Source organism: Rhamphochromis longiceps, linkage group LG10 (genome assembly GCF_057381845.1).
Source record: "Rhamphochromis longiceps isolate RC_006_pf linkage group LG10, R_longiceps_female_GT1.1, whole genome shotgun sequence".
In the NCBI taxonomy this organism is placed as follows: Eukaryota; Metazoa; Chordata; class Actinopteri; order Cichliformes; family Cichlidae; genus Rhamphochromis; species Rhamphochromis longiceps.
Window position 1 is genome coordinate 11,589,051 of NC_140566.1, and position 21,061 is coordinate 11,610,111.

General features: G+C 40.0%; 1 protein-coding gene across 3 annotated transcripts in view; it reads right to left on the reverse strand.

Moving 5' to 3' along the window:
* The window catches only part of fgf11b (fibroblast growth factor 11b), a 40,707-nt gene extending 28,410 nt beyond the window's left edge, over nucleotides 1-12,297 (reverse strand). Inside the window, exons 1-2 of one of the 3 annotated variants that reach the window (XM_085420161.1) lie at nucleotides 12,102-12,297; nucleotides 11,296-11,573 (exon numbers count right to left, since the gene is read on the reverse strand). In XM_085420161.1, coding sequence (XP_085276287.1) covers nucleotides 11,296-11,488 — 193 coding nt within the window. In that variant the 5' untranslated portion in view covers nucleotides 11,489-11,573; nucleotides 12,102-12,297. Of the gene's footprint in view, nucleotides 1-11,295 lie in introns of all 3 variants that reach the window. The other 2 variants (XM_085420162.1, XM_085420160.1) reach the window with 2 other exon arrangements.
* Nucleotides 12,298-21,061: the final 8,764 nt, after the last annotated feature.

Consider the following 21,061-nt stretch of genomic DNA (forward strand, 5'->3'; position numbering starts at 1 on the left):
ATTTGCATTCCACATCGATAATCATTTTGAGAATCGCACGGGGGAGAATGGAGCCTAGCCCTCCAGTTCAACCATACACACAGCAATTATGTGGGTCTCTGTATAAATGAGGTCAATGCACATAAGAACCCAAGGTAATCACTTCATACATCCCGGCTGCCATCAAGGACACTTAAACCCTTCGCTGCTGTGTAATTGCTCTGAAAAATAAGCAGCGGTTGAGATTTATCTCTAATCAGCGTAGTGTATGTCTCAGTGTTGGTTATCATTACACTAATGTATTTATCTGGCTTGATTTGAGCTCAGTATGTTGCTGGCTGATCTCCCCAAAGGCGAGCTCCTCTCGATAAGGTTGGAGGTAATTACTGGGGGCCTGCATGACTGAGCAGCCAAGGGCATTTTCCTCTGCTTTGACCCAATCGAACAACGGGGGTTTTCCTTGGCTTATATTTGCAGGAGTTCCCGATTCGCTCTTACCTTTTGCGTGAAAATACTCCACTCTGTGTTTTTGCATGCATGTACTCTACTGTATTTTACACATAAAAGAATGAGTCAGCCTCCCGCATGTGTGTTTGATTCTGCATGTAATAAAAGGAGAATACAGTTTCTCGTTTTCTAAACTGGGCCAGGTCTACAGTACAGTGCTGCTAGTAATTATCAACCTTGTGGAAAGAGAGGAGGGAGAGGGAAGGGAAGGAAAGGAGAATTGGAAGCCTGAAGTCATGGTACCCAGCTAACAACTTTAACAAGAGTGAGGAATGCTCTGTGTATGTCCAGAAATAAAAGAGATAAGGACAGCAAGTGCGACACAAAAAAGGGCAATGATGGAGTGATGGAGCTGCAAAAAGATGCGACAAGAATAACGGGGAGGGAGAGGAGAGATGGGAAGACGCACCGGAAGGGATGTTGTAGAAGAGGGATAGGAGGACGGGGCGAGGTTAAAGAAAGAATAGGAACGAATGAGGTGTATCTCATCAGCAGCGAGTTCAAGAGTGGCCTCTTAATTTGAATTCAAGGCTTCATAAATCATTTCCTGTGACAATGGCAGCGATTCACATAAGTGAGGCACAGTTATTGCTTGTTATTAATGGCACTGACAAGAGCATGTCACACACGAGCACGAGCAAATAGGACTCACAACGCTTCCCTGACACACATTCAATATTCACATATGTGCTTCATTAGCATTATGACAGAAACGTATCAGTGACAGTTAACAACATGCTCAGCTCAGGGGATTCAGAGTAATGTGGGGCAGACCCCATGCTGCAAGTTTCTTCAGGTTGAAACGTAAAACACACACAGACACAAGTGGAGAAGTGCTCAAGCTCACGCCTCACCTATCCTTTTTTCTCCAATTGACCCGCCAGCAAGGACACAAATAGGCACTTGATATATGCAGAACAAACAAAGACAAACATCCTCTGAACTCCCACAGGGGTCCAGACCTCTGTCAGAATGTGTGATGATCATGCCAGCGAACATGCGACTGCGCTAAACAGTGTGATTGGGGCCAGGAAAGGATTTACACATTAAAGGTGTGGTTTGCAGTGTTTTTCTTTACTGAACCACTTATATGATGAGGTCCCCGCACAGCAGAGGAAAGTCATGCATAGAGATGCTTAAAGGCAGCTTCTCACCCATTGTAGATTTTCTGCCAAGCTTTGACTGAGATTAACTTTAGCAGACGCTGCCACACATATAGCATTTAAATAGGAAATAGAAAAGACCCTGACAGAATATACAAACAAGGAAACAGCCACAAACATTTCCAGTGGAATAATTTGCATGTATTCAAATAAATTCAAATTCAAATTTTATTTGTCACATACGCAGTCATACACAGTACGATATGCAGTGAAATGCTTACACAAGTGCTCGTGACTTAAAGAAAAAATAAATAAATAAGGGTATGAATAAGATAGGAAATAAATATGAAAATTAAAAAGGGTAAATTTAACTGGGAAGAATAAGATAAAAATATATAAATTAAAGTTGAAAATAAAATAACTGTACAACAAAATACACAATACACAAATACACAGTCTAGAAATATATAAGAATGTATGAAGAAATATAAATATATATATATACAATAACAGCAGCTGTACAAGTATTAAATGGAAATGAAGAAATATAATGTCCAGTGTTGTGCAATCCACATTTGTAAGTGTCTTGTGCAGTGCAAATATGCTTAAAGTGATTTAGTGATGAAGTGATTCGATTAGATGACCACGCATCTAATTGAATTAGTATAAACAAAGTCCAGAATGTCCAGTGTGTGTTTAAGAACCATATGTGTGGGTCAGTACTATGTGGTGGTGTGATTGAGAAACCGTATCGCCTGCGGGAAGAAGCTTCTCCTCAGTCTCTATTCACATTTTTAAGTATTGATGCTTAATCAACATGTAAGGTATCAGAAATGGCAGACTCGTGACATTTCAGTACCATATTTATATTGCACATTATCATAGACAAAATACTAGGAGAGCATATTGTATATATTCCATTGCGAGTAATTCTGTTATGTAATTGAAATAATAGCTATTTTAGGTTAAAGACCTCATTATCATTTCATTGGTCCTATCTCTTAGCTTTTCTGCTTGGACTGGTGCCCTCATGACCCGAACCCAGATAAGTGATTGTAAATGGATAGATGGATATCTTACATTGGGCCTTGGTGCAGTCCCTTAGTTCATCGTCTGAAACAAGTCCTTTTAGCTACTTCCCTCTCTCTTTAATCACAATAGGTAAAACAATTGTTGGAGAAAAGAAAAAAGATGGCAATTTAACTGCAAAATTATATAGGTGCTGGACAACCTTGGTTTTATATGGGAACATATCCAGAAAACTGGCAACCAGCTGAGTCCAGTCTCCTATTGTAAAGAGAAGTGCCAAGACGAGTTGCGCATATCGCCACAGACTGACTCAGATTGATTGCAACGTGTTGGTAATCTGTCTGTGCTTATAAATTAGACTGCAGCTCTTTGCAGACTTTCACCAACCTGTGTGATAGTGATGGTCGTCAGCCTAAGATGGGCCGCCATTATTTGGAGACAGGTTACCTCCCACCAGGTGACCATAACAATTGCCTTGTGATCGAAAGTTGCTGTCCAGATTCTGATGGTGTTGCAAGCTCAACCACTGGGCAACCATTTGGTCACTATAACTACTAGCAATCAGTCACTGAGCCATAAGTCAACTTTCTTCTCATTTGCTGTCTCTTATAAACTCAAGGGTTTGACACCATGGGACGGAGAGCTTCTTCACTCACAGCTCATGCCGTGTGCCTGAGATGACCAGGGATATCTGCTCTCCGTGACATTGTAGAGCCAATAATAGAAAAAAAAAGAGCAGTCCGAAGCGACTGGAATATACTAGTTTAACAATATATATGAGGCAAAGTATGTAATTGCGTAATAGGTCTCTTTTTATGTCCCTAAAATATATATTTTTTGGTTTCCCATCGCAGTATCCCATGGTTGTCTTCCATTTATGATCGCCTTCCTCTTACACTCTCCAAATTTCCCTCCACTTGTCTTCTCATCATTACCTCTTTACAGTAGGTGTCCTCTATTCTCAGTTTTTCTCTTGTTAGAGGTAAATTCAATCTCCCCTTGTCAGCTTTAATCAAAGCACCCACAGATTCAATTTAGCAGGCATGTGTGGGAGGTTAAGGTGGCATCTTCAGTAGGACAGGAAGAAAAAGAGGCATTTTTTGTACACACATCCTTCCTCCTGCCTCACTTTGAATAAGATTTAAAGCCATTGTCAACAAGCTCTCTAAGGCAGGATCTTTTTCCACAAGCCAACTCCTAAACTCTAGCTGTAATAATACTTTAAAGTAAAAGAGATCAGTCTGTCATGTCCACTCACTTTATTTGTTAGACATAGGTAACTTAAAGATATAAAGTTAGGTAAACCATCAAAATTAAAATAACTAAATCTCTTAATCTCTGGTGTTTTTTACTTTACACAAGAAACTGCAAAAGATTAAAGCTTAAAACTTTTTCTTTCAAGACACACCATTTGGTGCCAGATAGTTTAGATGGCTGTGGAATACCGCGGGCTCTTTCGTGCTGGAAATCTCCTGACGTTGGTGGGATGACCTCATCAGCAACCAACGACTAATCTTCTGTTTGTCTCATCTAAATATGTCAAATTGTGATGAATACTAATCTTATTACAACTTTCCTGCAATGATGCGAAACAAACAATCTTCTACTGCAAAATTTTAATTTCGTCTTTAAAATTTAAATCAATAGCTGTCTAATAACATAGATAGGGTTAGAAGTCTTAAGTAAGTCTTGAGTTTTCTGTTCTTGCCCAGACTTAATGGGCAACAGGACACTTATAATGTATCTGGTAACAGCTGGGCAGTTAGAAATGAGTGCTATTATTGATCCTGCTTGTCAGTAGCCAGTCTTGTTGAAACTCATTAAGCTAATGAAACCTATTAATGTTATTCTACAAGTTTTGCACAAAATAAGCTATAACCTAGGTACATTGTGACACTCACCAATGATATTTTCACCTCAAATTCGTAATGAGGAGGAAATAGTTTTTGGTACTATGCCTCTGGGTTGGATGTACAGCAATCTTCTTGCAGGTAAAGGTTTTAATAACTAAAGAAAGTAAGGCATTTGTTACCTCGTAATGTCAGGACAGTAAATTCTAGTTTAAACTTCCACTGAGTGTTTTTTAAAAATCTTGCAGTTTGTGTACATGCATAATACTGACATGGTAACACTATTGAATCTGAAATAAACTTGCCAACACTCCTTGTTTTCCCTCAACTAGCAATTAAGAAGGGATTTGACTTGAGTGTGTGACTGCTCTCCACTGATGAAGCTATTGCTGCTGCTTGTCCAAAAACTAATTAGGAACATTTAAAGAAGTGCTAAAGCCCCAGTGCAAACGGTGCCCAGAGTTAATAACTACAGGTTTAATTTGATGACGATTGCTAACGTTTCCGTGACTTGAGGTTGGGACAGTTGCATTTTTTCTTCTTCTTTTATTTAACTTTAGTAAATCCCATCAATATCAGAGCTGGGAGCCGGGTGGATGCACTGATGGTGCCGGTATAGCAGGTGCACTCAAACCTGCTGCACAGCTTCAGATAAAGATGCTGTTTTTTTTCTACTGAGCTTGCTGTTTTTATTCCATTTCGATTTGTCTTTACCTGCAATTTCAACACATGTAGTAAAGTGAGCTTACTGAGTCATTCGAATGACACCATCCTCACCAGCTGCGGCAGCCAACTGACGATCGGCGACCTAATCCAGCGCCGCCGACTCCGTTGGTTTGGCCACAGTTTTCGAATGGACCCGAGCCGCTACACCCATGGCCTACTCTGTTTGACCCGCCCCACCGATTGGAGGGTGCATCGAAATGCACCAAAGAAGACATGGATGAAACAAATCCAGGATTATTTGAAGGCCCTTCGACTTGACCTCGAGCAGGCAAGAACCATCGCCTTAGAAAAGCGTGGAAGATAATTGTTGGTCAAGCAAGAGAACCTGCGGCACCTACAGCAGCGTACTGGTTGTGCGGCAGACCACCGCCGCTGGTCGCCCGCTAAGGACAAGAAGAGGAAGAGAGCCTACGGGAAGTAAATCTAATCTAGGGCAAGATTACTTGAAACCATCAGCTTCACTATGAGGAGGCAGTTTCTAACTTCTGCATGTCAGAATGAATTACTGTAGCAACAGCATTTGTCTTGGCACTTATTAAAAGTTTGGTACTGACCAGTCTGGCATAAGACCAAGTTATATCAGTCCTTGTTTCCCATCCCTGGTCCGAGTGACAGGATTCTTATTCAACAGCAGCAGGCAGCTGGAGCTCAGCTGGTGGAACAGGTTGTCCTCTAATTGCCAGGTTGAGGGTTTGTTTGACAGCCAGGGCATGTTGCTAAAGTCAAAGTTGCTCCCAATGGCAGGTGAGCACCTTTCACGGATGGTCTGACACCAATAGTGTGAATGAGAGAGAAAATAATGTATAAAATAAATTGCTGTGGTTACCACTAAGATCAACCATTTAACCCATACCACACTGAAAACCACCTTTAACCCACTACAATGCCCGCAAACCTTCATTCCAATTTAGGAAAGATGCTCAACTTTCGAACCATGACTGACTACTCTCTAAACAGATTAAGAGGATAACTGAAGAAGTGTTTTGCAGTGGCACTTAATATCCAACCCCATGGTTTCCCATCTCATCTTCTTCTCCACATGCTGCAGCTATGACAGTCTGATTCACAGCTCTCTGCTGTCCCACCCGCCTCCCCTTTAATCTCTCCACCAATATCTCTCCTTACTCTTCTGCATTTTTGATCTTTGGATCTGAGTCCACCCCCGTCATCACCATCCACCCCCAAAAACAATTTTCTGTGGCATTAGTAATATCTTCTACTCTTTTCTTTAAGCTTGTGTTTACCTCTGCAGACTTGCCCTGCTTCACTGTCTCTTTCTCTCTGTCTCTCTCTCTGACCCCTGTCACAGTCAGTAAAGTTCTGATGAGAAGCTACCTAACACTGCATTGTCTGATCAGGTGTTGTTGAGTAAGCGAGTTTGCAGCCTCGATCTCTTGGGGTCAGCTTAATGCTATCCTCTGCTGGATCTCTCCTTGTAACCCGGTCTGCTGCCTGCCAGCCAGGCCCTACATTTCTGCTCCAACTGTTGACTGGCTTCTCCAGTGCTTACACCTACAACATACTACTGCACCTCCATGCCAAACAGCATTTTCAATGCTACAAGATGTCCAGGTCTGCACTATATTTGCATGCATTAGTGTCTAATGACTCAGCTAATAGTGTTACTATTTTTAATGTGTATTAATATGTTTATGGTAAAACCTCTCTGAAGCCTACTAACATTTTTCGTCCACCAAAATCAAGATATATGGTTTATCTGAATTTTTTTCTGTATCTCATTTTATACCTACCTGCTAGTGCTTGTTTTTTCCAGATCTGTTGTCCGTGTGCTTGTTTGATTTAACTTAGAAAAAAGGTACCAAAGTTAATCTGCAGGGCCAGGGAGTTTGATATCCTTTCACTTTTCAAGTCAGATTCAACCTTGAACAAACCAAGAGGGAGATTATTGATTAATTGCTATACATTAATGAGCCAAATTGATCTGAAAGAAGGGCAGGAGTATAGATCCCTGACAGGGCAACCACTTGAAAGGGTTTTCTGTACAGTAAGGGACTATGCAGGACACCCAGAGGAAGGTGATTACACGGTAAAATCAGGTAGATGATCATCCTTTCTGTGATTTGTGCCAGCCACATTTACAAGTGGTGGGCAGTAGCAGTAATAAATTTAGCTTGTGTCTGCTGGTGTGATGCTAAAATGACAACTGAAACTATTCGCGGCTCAAAAACACTGCAGGAAGAGAATTTACATGTGGAGACAGAAAACATATAATTATATTTTTTGGCATCAGAGTATTAACTTGTGCAAATGGCTTTTATATGTACATGTTTTTAAAAGATATGCACTTGTGTTATATAATGGAAGTTTAATCTCCAATCTCTAAGCCTTTTTTTAAATCCATAGAACTTATATAAGATATTTACATTGCATATCCTTCCAATGTCCCCATGGTCCACACAATGCTATATAAAGGCCTGTTATCTCCCCTCCCCCCAGTCCATTTGCATACACTTTTGCAGATATTACTTTCCTTGCCTATGAGTGGGAATGTTACCAATAAAACAATCTAAAGTTTAAGTATCTTTGCTTCCCTACTGGCAGGGTCGACACTTTGTTGTTGTGGCTCTGAAATTATTCAGCTAACTCTCCAGTGACTTTCATGCGGTCGTACTGGGAGTCTGGCTTCACCTTTCGGATTGTGGCTGTTAACTGTAGTCCTTATTCTGCTCTGTGAGCTCGCTGGCCAGCCTAAAAAGGTGGACAACTGGTTGTACTTAAGGCTTTTCCTGGGTGATCAGGCAGTAGAGTACTTAGATGTATATGATGGAGCATTGTCCCGCATTATTGTTCTCTCTGCTTTAAATGCTCTATACTCTCTGATGTCCCAAATTGTAGACAGTCCAAATAGCTCATCCTTAAAGGAAGCAACCAATACCAATACCCTCCACTGTGCTTTCATCTGGTCCATTAAGAGTTACTCTCATTTTATCTGTTCATCAAATCTTTGAAAAATCTTGCTTTGTGAAATCTTGATGCTTCCACCATGTGGCCATTTTATGTTGGCCTTATTTCTGAGCACTCCTGTCATTCTTATTCATTTTAATTGTTTAAATGTAAATGCACAAAAAGACCAGAGATCAGACGATGGCGCTCATATGGGATTTCTCTACTCATTTTGAGCACTCAAAACACTATACAAGCCCTGTTCATGCATTTTAAGTACTATTTTTAACTTATCAGTCAGACTACAATGCATGCATCAGGGGAACTCAGGGTTCAGTATCTTGCCCAAGGATAAGAATCACGTGCAGATTAGAGGAGCCGGGGGTCGAACAGCTCACCTTCTGATTGGGGAGATGAGCTGCTTTACTTCCTGAGAGTTTTAATTTTTTATGTCAAAAAACCCTCAAACCACCAAAAGTGGTGGTGGATTGTAACGCTTTCCATCACATTACATTTTTCTATTACATCTTTAATATTACCTCATTACAGTACTAACTGTATTAACATTGCTACTGTTCAAGCAACTGTTATTACTACTAACACAAAGCTAGCTTGATTGTCAACAGGTAACAAAAGCAGTAATAAGCGTTGTTGCTATGTAGCATCCATTTTTACCCATACCTGTCACTGCAGAAGTATTCTTTGGGCTGTTTTTCACCAGCTTTTCTGCTGGTTCTGTGTTTATACTTCAACACTAAAAGAAAATGTGTGCGCCTTCATTAGCATAGGGATTTATATGGCTCTGTACTCTCAGGTTTACATTTTTAACTCATAATTATGTGCATTATTTTTGTATGACGACCCCAACACTGAATGTCACACAAAGCTTAAAGCTCAAACAGCAGATGGGATATCTGGTGATTTTCCCTGAAAACACGATTAACTGTACTATATGTGGTCATAGTCGGTTCATTCATGTCCACATCAAATCACAAGCCACTGCAGCTCAGACAACTCATTATGTAAACAATTTACAACCCATTTCATAGAAAACAGGAATCGTTTAGGCTACACTGAACAGATGCATAGTGAGGGGAATTTAGGGATGCAATATTTTTTTCATTGTTATGTCACATCTGTTAAATCTGAAAATTTTAGCAATGTCTTGTCAAAACAGACATGGTTTCTGAATAGTTCATTGGATGTGACTGACAGGAAGTTATTCCCGTTTTAATGATATGCGGGCTTAAATGTATTAAGCCAGTACAATCTTATCATCAAACAATACCACCAACACAATTAAAGAAACTCCAAGAGTAAAACACTCAGATGCTCAGACCAAATGCAGTAAATAGTGTGAACTAAGATAAATACAGCAAAGCAATATTTTGGCAATGAGGATCCCGTTGAAGCAATGTAGACATATGTGAACAAAGGGATGCAGAATGAAATGAAAGTCCTCGTCAAGCATGAAGCACTGCTCTTCGCTTTTGATTCTCATGTGGGGGAAACACTCTGAATTCACGGTTTCTTCTCCAATCAGCCGTGAAGGTATGTTTCCTCTTTAAGAATGATGTTTGTTCAGCAACATATTCTGTAGCATACTACTGTCGCTATTTGTGCACCAATGAGCCTAAACATTTCGAAGTCATCAATTCATTGCAGCAGTCACACCAAAGAAGAAAAAAGTACTTTGAAAATAAATTTAAAAAACATGATTTTTCTCCTGAATTAAAGCACACAAAGGTAAACATATAAGGAAAAGCAAAGACGCTTACTTTGTACGAAATGTTAAAAAAATAGCAAGCCATCATATAATGAGCACTATCTTATGAGCACTAATACTACAAAGCTTTTGTTTTGCATCCTTAAAGTGGTAAGAAAGAAAGGAATCTTAGCATCACATCACACGAATCTCTGTTCAGAGACTCAGAGCTGAAGTTCTGCTTTCAAAGACCAAGCATATCAGACAACCTGACAGAATTAAGCCTGCACTGGGATTGCAGTGGTTTTTAGCTATTTTGACAATTTATTGTTTGTGCAGGTCTGCATAATTATGTCTGGAGATGCAAAAGCTCTGTTATGTGCATGTAAACTCATGTCAGAGTTTTGTCTGACTAAAAACTTGTTTTATTTTTATTATGCAGACTTGAGAGATGTGGCGACCATTGGGAGAGGTGAGGATGCAGGAGGTGGCTGAGCTGAGAATGACTGCTAATTTGAAACTCAGATATGACAATGACAAGTGTGAATGGTTGGGTGTGAGCTTCACTGTTCATTAGAAATAAATGAGGACTGACAAAAAGAACTCTTAAACTAGTAAACAAACATGTGGGTCTGAGAAATACAAATGCATTAAAACTGCTTACTTTGTCATTGATTTTGCACTAAAATGTGTGTGTGTGACTAGCAGGAAGCTACTCCTTTTGAATGATATGGGGGCTTAAATGTATTGATCCAGCACAATTAATTCTTATTATCAAACAATACCAGCGGCAAAATTTAAGAAGCTCTGAGACTTAAAACAACCAAATGTAGTAAATAGTGTGAACTATGATAAATATAGTAAATAAACCTTTTGGCAATGAGGATCACGTTGACGCAATATAGACATATGCAAACAAAGGCATTCCGAATGAAATGAAAGTCCACATCAAGCATTAAGCTCTGCTCATCAATTTTTACTTTTCATCACTTTTCTCACTCTGAATTCACAGTTTCTTCTCCAATCAGCCATGAAGGTATGTGCCCTCTTTATGAATGATGTTTGTTCAGCAAAATTTCCTTAAGCTGTGGCTACCATTGGGAGAGGCGAGGATGCAGGAGGCGGCTGCACTGAGAATAACTGCTAATGTAAAACTCAAATATTACACTGACAAGTGTCAATGATCAAGTGCGAACGGAGCTACAATGATCATCATTGTTTGGACAGGGAATAAAAGAGGACCAAACAATGTGAAAAAGGACTAATAACAAAACCCTGTGAGTGTCTTTCAGAATGAACGTTGAATTGGAAAACTTTGTATAAAAGTGACTTATCTCATTTTAGTGCATAGGTAAATTTTCCATTTACATGAAGTGTGAAAAGTAATTTTAGCCCAGTTTTAAGATAACAGGTGTAGCTCTCACCTCTGGTACAATATCCCAAAATATGGGTGAACAGAGAAGCAAGATGGAAATGATATTAGTTGACTCACCTGGTCTTTTGTCATTTCGCCCTTTTCGACCTCCGCATAGCCGTACTTTGGAGATCAGGACAAGGATCTGTTTCTGGCACAGGGACTTGTTGCTCTTAGGACAGGGCTTGCGCTTGCTGGCTACCGGTCGGTTGGCTTGGTCGTCCTTGACCGCCCGTTTCTGTCTAATGAGAGAGCTGGCGAGAGCTGCCATCTTCCCCCCCTCTCACCTTTGGGAGGGGGGTGACTTCCTTCCCGGTACCCCCTTTGCTGGTTTGGCTTTTGCTTTCCTCAGTACACTAGAATAGGACGAATGTTATAAAGAAAACCCCACAGGGGAGATCGGGAGTCTAAGTGGGTTAACAGGGAAGAGTTTAGTTTGAGGGTTCCCTTGGAGAGGGATGAACTGGATAAGATGCAAGTTCACATGCAGTCCAATGTAATGGACCAAAAAAAAAAAAAAAAAAAAAAAATCAAAATCTGACAGTAACAGATCCCAGGAAAAAAATTTTTTTAAAAGTGATACAGTCACATTTTCAATGTAAAACTTTGAGACCAGCTTTAAAAAGACAGACTTTTCCAAAAGGTTACGCTCGAGACATGATTCTATCCCGCTTCCCCACTCATCTTTCACATCAAAATGTGGCCTGGCAGCCAAGTACAAAATGTTATATTGCAAAATAACTAACCTACTTTAAACAGGCGATACAGAAGAGAAAGAGCTCAAATTAATTTACGTATAAAAACACTTTTAAAGAAGAAAAGTGGGCTCATTTTGAATGCTAGGAAGCTCTTAAAAGCGCAAGAAAAACCAAACTGTTTTTCACCATTCGTGCATTCCATGGCGGTCCAACTTTGCCTCCCATTTAAATGTGGCAGCGTGGAATAATGAGCCGAGAGTCCAAGCAGTAATCCAGCTGACTTAAATCCAGAGGTAGCACAGCAGGCGGGACACTGACGGTCTTTGTCGGAATGAAGCCGGGAACGGAGCAGAGACATGGACACAGACAGGCAGAGACTCCTCTTCTGCCTCCAATGGCATGCCTTTTTCCCACAGACCTCACCAAAACCCCCCTCTTTCCTCCTCCCCTCCCCCCTCCTCCTCCCATCCAAAGTCAGCGAGTGGTTGTGAGAGTATGTGTGTGTGAATTCCAGCAGCCACCATCAGTAGAGGTGACATTCATGACAGAGAGAGAAAGGAAGGGGGGGAGCGAGAGACAGCAAAAGAGACTGAGGGAGGGGAGGGGAGGGGGAGGCAGAGGCTGTGATGTGTAAGAATGAGCTTGGCGGGGAAGACGGAGGAAAATGTGGGAGAAGGACGTCTTAACAGCCACTTCACCGAGGCTACAATTTTGTTATTTCACAGAAAACATCCCCCTAAAAAAACAAACTAGAGCCCCCCTGAAACAGAGACACAGCGCCAGAGTAGGAGAAAGACACCAGAGAGTGCTGGAGGTGCAGATTGTGACAGTTCTCTGTCTCCTCGAGAGGAGCAGCATCACCACGTGCTACCTTCCTGTCACATGCACCCACTCACACACACACCCAACACACACACACAGAGCAAATCAGCATATTTTGTAATGGAGCCTTCCCTGCTGTATAATTGCTCATCTCTAGTCTGTGTTTTTCTTCATCTCCCTCTTTGAAACTCACTTACATGATAGTAATCTCCATATTCTTCTTTGCTTCCTTCAGCTTTACATATACAATTGAGTGGGGGGGGTGTCTCTGTACCCTGAAACTGACATTTAGTGTCTGACATAGCCGACTGCTGGCTTACACTAACCCTGACAGAAACATGAGTTAGGACAGATTGAGTAAGACAGCTAGCCCTGCCAACACACACATACTGTCCTGCTCTTCCAAAAGCAGACTTTATGTTTGAAATTTTAGAAAAAGAGCAGGTCTGATTAAAGTTTTTCCTTTATTTCACTGAATGGAATGAAAACAACCCATGCATTTGACTGCATTTATACACGAAATGTCATGAATTTGCTTGTAAAAGTAGATATATATAAATTATCTTAAAAGATTTGGGCCATAATTTGAAAAAGCCATCAATGAATCTGTAGCAAAACTGGATATAAAAACACTAGACATCTCTGGCCCAACCCCTCAGACTCAGAGCCAATAAATTAACTTATCTGATTGGCAATCAATCCAGTTTTATTTGACACGGCACCTTTTTACAAGCCAGTCGCTGGGGAAACCAGCAGTAGAGGCGACTTCAAAATGCAAGCTCAATTCAGATCGTTTCTAACAATGCCACGCAAGGTCACTGTCTCTCAGAACTTGATTGACAAGTGACAGCAGATGTTTAGTCTCAGCGACGGACGAGGGCATGCCTGGGGCAGAGGAGAGAGAACCACGCATGAGATAATGCAGTTTGTATTGATGTGAAAACATAAAAAGGATTTTTTTTTCTAATGATCCTCCCCTCCCTTCCAACAATCCCCACCATTTCCAACAATCCCCAGCCACTCCCTAGTCTTACTCTGGGTTAAGAATCAATCTCCTAATGGACATTGCATTGCACACAAAGGTTGTTCTTCTTTTTGCTTTTCCCAGTCACAAGTACATGCCAAGTTACACCAAAAGAAAGCTAAGTAGGGATTCTTGGGACATTATACTGTCTCAAGGTTAAGAAACGTGTCCAATATTATAATGAAATATCACGCTATAAACTTAGAGGACTCATTAAGACCCAGCATTTTTAAATTTCTTTGTAAGACCTACTGTATCAGCACAAAACCAAACTAAAAAAAAATAAACACTCATTATGCCAGAACACTTTAATATCCTGGTTAGAGTCAATTACTTACCATATCACTTTTGCCTCAAACACCTAGCTAGGTTCTTATACCCACAAATGCTCACACAGGAGACTCTGCCAGCCTTAGGATGTTTTATTCAGGAAGGAAAGAAACAGTAAATCTAAATGAAAGTAAGAATGATAAAAATAGCAAATGAGCTTTCTGTCAAATGTACATGTATAAATTCTCATCATCTGAATAATATACAAAAGAGGATTAAATTATGTTTTGCTAAAAGCAATCCATTGCACAATCCCTGCATGCATATCAAATTACATGGAAACGGGGGGTATTAACAGCATATCCTCTTTTAAAGGGCTTTATACAGAAATGTTTTTCCAAGGATAATGATTCTCAGGTTTTGGTACATTCCATGTTACTTAACAGTCTTTTATAATCTTCCCTAGATAAGCCAGATGGATGAAAGATAGATGGAAAGGAGGGATTGTTTATCCATCTTCATCCTGAAAAGTAATTACAGTTGTGAAAAGTACGTAGCTTGGACAGCTATTAGTTGGCTAATAAAAGTGCACCAGGTTGCAAAAAACCCCATAAGTAAGACTCTTGAAACTACCAAACTGATAGATTGGCTGCCAGAAAAGATACATCAGAACAAGAGTATAATTGGTCTGCAAATGTTGTCCAAGGAGTCATAAAGAGCCTACTCTCAGCTCCAAGGGAACAGCAGCACAAAGACTGAACATCCATAAATGACACTAAGTAGTGATGCAAGGATATCTGGGAGAAAGAGACATTACACAATACCATTGGCTTTGGTGGATGGAGCTAAGATATACAGTAGCTACCAAGAATAAGAAGATCACAAAGGTGGTCCACTGCCTGGACCAAGTACGATCCAACTCCTTTTGGCCGAAACACCTAACAGATATCTGTGATCACCTGGCAGAACAATTGTATGAGCTACAAAGAATAGGCACACCCAGACCTGCCAACACAGAGCAGAACAATGCTGATGAGGATTCACACAAGGGTAACTTCCAGCTACTGGCGAGTAACTTGCCTTTCCGTAGGATGGAATCTCCTGTAAATTGAGTAGGCACATAAGCTGACACATGCCCAAAGCTCAGAATGGCACTGGAAGCAACGCCAGGAGATCAAAGCACCAGCTAATAGGGGAATCAACATAATCAGTGCCTTGATTGACTATAAATAACCCTATCACTGATGCCCCATACATGTCATCCACCTTATTGCAGAAGTGAAGTGACCATCAGCCATCTACATGGATGACATCAAGCCATATGGCAAGAGTCAATGAGACATTTGACACACTAATCCATCCAACATCTATATGATAGCAAAGAAAGGGCAAATAAAAAGTCCTATCAGTCATTAATTAAGCTGGCCATATAAGAGGTAATAGATTGACGCCAAGACGTGAAAACTTCTCACTGTTCCATGCGAAGAGGGTCTATGTGCAATCAAAAGAGGGAGGATGTGGATTAGTGTGTGTCACAATCACGACTGAGAACGAAACAAGAAAAATACATCAAAATGTCCCTCTGTGAAGAACTGCTATATGACTGCCTCAGGCAGCAGAAGACAGATGACCTGGAGGAGGAAGATAAAATATAATAGAAGACCCAGCCCCTCCATGAATGCATCATCTGCAGATACTGGCAGACATCAAGATATTCTTCCAGAGGATAGAAAAGGCCACCCTGAAGAATAGCACAGAGTCTCGGATCACGACAGCACAAGAACAAGTCCTAAGCACCAGATCCGCAGAAGCAGGCGTCGAGCACAGCAGCCAGAACCCAATGTGGTGATCCAAATGAGATAGTCCAGCTATCTCTCTGTCCACTCTGTCCACTGTAACAGAGTGTAAGACAAAACAAACCCTGAAAGCCTTAGCCAGGTGGATGGCATAGCATATAGCCACATTTGTGTAGGAGCCCCAAAGTCCTGATGGAACACATATCTAAAAGTGGTTGAAAATAACCAACAACTTCAAATTCCAGACGGACAACCAGATGCTGGCTAACCAACCAGACACTGTGGTGGCTGACAAGGAGCAGAAGACTGTGACAGAAGTCTCCATCCCAGCTGAACATTTTGGATTTCTTATCAGTATAGATTATAAAAGTTATTTGGAAATAAGATGTTTGTTCATTTCCTCAAACGTATGATTGCTCATCGGACACTTTGTCTTGCAAGATCTTTTTCAGACCCGAGTAAAAGCAGTGAGCTTGATAACGCCAAAGCAATTATTTAATTGATGATTGGTTATTTATTAAAGAACTGCAAGAAATGTTGACAGGGATTTATATACGGATGGAAATACAGACAGTAAAGCTGCTGCAAGGTGCTCCTTGAAAACGCAGCTTCATTGAACTGTGATGGAGTATAGCTACCCTGAACTTTAGACATGCGCCCATGTTTATGTTAACACATAGATACACACACACACACACACACACACACACACACACACACACACACACACACACACACACACACACACACACACACACACACACAGCCAGAAAGAATTAAGCACATCAAAACAATTGGCCCAGTTCTGTCTCTTTCTCCCTCCTCTCTTCATCACTCTCTCTCCTTCAATCCTCTCTCAGCTCATCATACTGTCCACAGATGACAGGAGGTATTCTTCGTAATCCCCCTCCATTATGCGACCATGTAGAATCCGAGGCCCGCTTCTTGCATACAGAAATATTCTTTCCTGTGTCCATGACCCACGGGTGAGTTGCCCATTAGCTTTGAGCTGCACATATCATTCTCAGTTTCATTGCTTTTTTTTAACAGTGTTCAGACCATTCTGGTAATTAGCTTTTAATACTGATTATTCGGACAGATACGGAATCTCGTTTTTTATGTACAACACCTCCTGAGTTTCATTTGCAGACACCTGGTTTCTAATTAAAGCTAGTTATGCTGATTTTTTTTTTAAATCATTCAAGTAGTTATGTTATTGATAATTTTGTTTCCAATATATTCCCAGTGTACAGAAAGTTTATTTAGGAAACAGTCGTCTGTTATCAGATAGAGTACCATCTTTATGCAGTTTCCCACAAGAACAATCATCAACACAACAATGTAAGTATGACTACCACAACTTTACTATGTTTATAATTGATAAATTATGGCTATTATGTATTTATTCAGAATTGTATTATGCTTATGGTTTGGGGATAGTGTAAGTATGTTTTATTGTGTGACTGTGTTAATGAAAATTTTATTTCTACATACATCGTGTGCTTAGATGTATCTATTTATGTTTTTGTAACCATGCTAATGCCATGGCTCTAGATATGTCTAGTTGGCCTGTCATTTGGCCAATCTGTCATTCAGTTGTCCTGGTCTAGACAGAAATATCTCTGTGTGGTGTTAATGGAAACATTTCATGACTTTGTGGGCAGAACAGTCTGCAACATTATTGAGTTTAATGATCCCCTTTCAGTGAGGACATGTGCAGAATACTGGAGCTACCTAGCAAAAGTTTGAACCATAAATTATAATATCAAAATGATAACAATCACCTACCCCAATTTCTTAATTGAGAAAGGTGCTTACCTTATGTACATGGTGAAAGCAACTTTGGTGCAACTTTCTGCAAAAGCACACAAAACACAACAGAAATAGAAAAAAACACAACAGAAGAGTTTCTGGGGATACGGCAATGTGACGGACCAGCTACGAAAGCAACAGAAACCAAAGTAAACTAGCACTGAAACAGGCTTAAAAGAAACAGAGGATTCATCAGTGCTGTAAGAAAGAAAACAATGTAATTTAATGTGTTTTCATCACATGTTGAAGAGGCATTCTTGCCATTAGCCATTTACTGTTTACTTGTCACTTTGCAGCTTTTCCGTCACATATTGTCTCCCAAAAAACAAAACGTCAGTTTTGTTACATGATTTTAAATTTTTTATATATATTTTTTTAAGTCTTGCAGCATATTTTTCTATTTCTGTTGTATTTTATTCAACTCTCTCTCATCGTGTTTTGTGTGTTTTTGCAGTGTTTTCCTAGTTGCTGGTTGGCAATGGGCAAAATGCTCAAAGTGTGTTGGCTACATCCATGTTTCTCTATGGTGTTCACTCAATAACTGTGCCTCTTTTATTCTGCATGCTAATTCAGCACTGGCATGGGTATCAGGTAGCTAGCTAAACTGGACAGCTACTTGAAAACATATTCAGAATTTATGTTGTCCATCTATAAAGCTGCTAAAGTTACAAGAGCCATGCAGACAGAGAATTTTGCCATCTTTAGGCTCTATTTGAACCTGTTTGCACCCCTCATGAACACTCTCACAGCAAACTAGTGTTTCCAAGCAGACTACAAAATATTATTTGAAACACGGATCTTACTGATCTTATTACTATCGTCACTTCTTTACAGGAATTGCAAATCCTGCTTAGAATTCTTTTGAAACATTCAACTTTTCTAAAGTTTTTTGTGTCAGTAAACCACAAGAATTAACAAAAAGGAAAACACACCCATCTTCTCTACATAGTCTTTGTACTTGTACGTGATGTTTTTCTCATTGTCTTTGTCTACGCTGTTGCCTGAGGTGAAGTCTTAGCAGGTAGATCTGTAAGATTAAGCTTGACTTTTTCAGAGTAAGTAAAGATTTCATGATGAATATAGATTTTTGGAAAGCCTCTGTGTTTAAAGTTTGCTCTCACCACAGCTTGTTCAGCCATCACCACACTAAAGCCCTTCCCTTTGTCCTGTGTGATCCCCTTCCATACTGAGTCTGACAGTGCTGCAAATTTGCATTTATGTACCCACTTTTGAGGGACTCAAGAAACTTTGGGCATATAGAAAGAGAGGCAGAAGATATAGCCCTAGAATAAAAAATGTAGCAATGTGGGAGTCTTTTGCAAGTGACAGTAGGTCCATGCAGGGGGAGAATTCTAAGGGATGGTAGGTACCACTCAGTTGTCCAAGGACTTCAGACACTGGGATGGAGTACAGGGTGGGACGAGGCCAGATAGGTACTTAACAGCAAGGTTATAAAGCTTTTGCAGGGGGAACATTGTGTTTGCAATATTGAGATATATAAAAAGTGTTACAGTTTTAATTCTGGATACTTTTAAAGAAAACCAAGCAAGAAGGAGATTCTCTGTGTCTGATTTTAATCCTCCATTCATCTGAATGTCAGGGCACTCAGAACAAAGTGAGATGTTGTTTAATTCCCCCAAACTAAATTTTCTGTCAGTGAGCATTAGACCTGCGAGATGCAGTCTATAAATAATATTTTTTTTAAACCAGTTAACTGTGACACATCTCTAATGCTTTTGTTTGTTTTGTTTACAGTCACTGTAATGTGTTGGTAGAATATGAATTTAACCGCTCGCATGCAACAGCAGTATTTTAGTGTCATTAATACAAGCTGGGGATCATTATTACTTCTCTTTTTCCCTGCTTGCCAATATTTATCCTCCAGTTTCTATAAAACAGAAATAGACCAGATTAGGGTGACCTTTCATTTCATGGTTCAGGAATGGAAATGAAACGTTTGGGTTTAAATAAAGACTCCTGATTTATGAACCAGTCTTGCTACAGCCGATTCTCATCATCCCCAAAGGATTGGGGTTTTTTTTAGTGAACACAAACGGCTCAGAAATGCAATCATGGTGTGTTTACATGTTTACAGACCAGAGGTGATACAGCAGATATTTATTTATTTATTTTTATTGCGTGTTCTCGCATTTATGAAGAGCGTTCACAGAGAATCAGTTCAAAGTAGGAATACAGAAATGGCAGCAAAATGAGGTCGAATAAGTGGGTTTTGAGATTGGCTGTGTGTTCAATATAAATATTGATTTTATGTTTCTGGAGATCTCTCAAGTGTCCCATCAGTCTTTTTTGGCATTTCACTACACAACACTTACTGCAAATTCTGAGAATAACTCACTGTGATTGACTCACCAAAACTAGAATGACCTTATATATATGTGACGCTGGTATAGATTTACACACAGTGCTGTGTAACCAGCATTATTCATTTAGCTGTAAGAATGTGATTCAGACATCCAGTTAAGGTGGTTGAGGAGAGAAGCGGTAGGCGAAAACTGGCATGTCAGATGGGCACCTCCCATCGCAGATGTAATGAATTAGGATCATAACGTCTCTAGAAGGCTCTAAACTAACCAGGACCACCCCACCTGCTCTCAACACAGTTTCAGTAGATTGTTCTGTTTATTATTACAAATATTCTTCAAATGTAAAATCAGACGGCAGCACTTCTTCTCTACTCTTTATTCTCATTAAAAAGGCATATATGTGAAAATATAATCATACTACTACTGTACAAAATAGCAGTGCTGATTATCTCATGTTTTTGTTGTTGATGTTGTTTTTTTCTAATCATACTTATGGTATTAATAAGCAAGTCCTCAAGAGTAATAATGCCCAAACCACACTGCATCGTGAGCCATGAAGCACCAAGCAGGCAGACATGGGGTGTATAAAAATCACAGAGTACATATTAATTAATGTATTTATGTCTCATAGGAAGAAGCATATTTTGCTCATCTTAGACATGCCATCCAATGTTTTCACTGACTTGCTATGCTGATGAAGTTGAAGAATATTTCTACCCTCCTTATCTACTTCCTTCTGCTACACTGATAACTTCAATGATTTGTGTTGGGCTCTGAAGGTTGCCAAGATGTGGGTGATCTACAACTTAATATGGTTCTTGAACATTTTGTCCAAACACACATGGAGCCAGAGCTATATCAGCTGCTTACAGACATAGTGTGAAGAGCACGAACCCCACCTCCTTAATCAACTGAAAATACCTTTTCTTTATAACTGTATTTCTAAGAATGCAAAAAATAACAATAAGGAAATATGGCAGGAAAATGCTAAGTGCATTAGTAACTCCGGGGATGGCTATATCGTTCCAGCACTTTGGTTAAGAATGAAATATCTTGAGAATTTTTATGGGTTGCCTTTTTTGCAATATTCAAGAACCC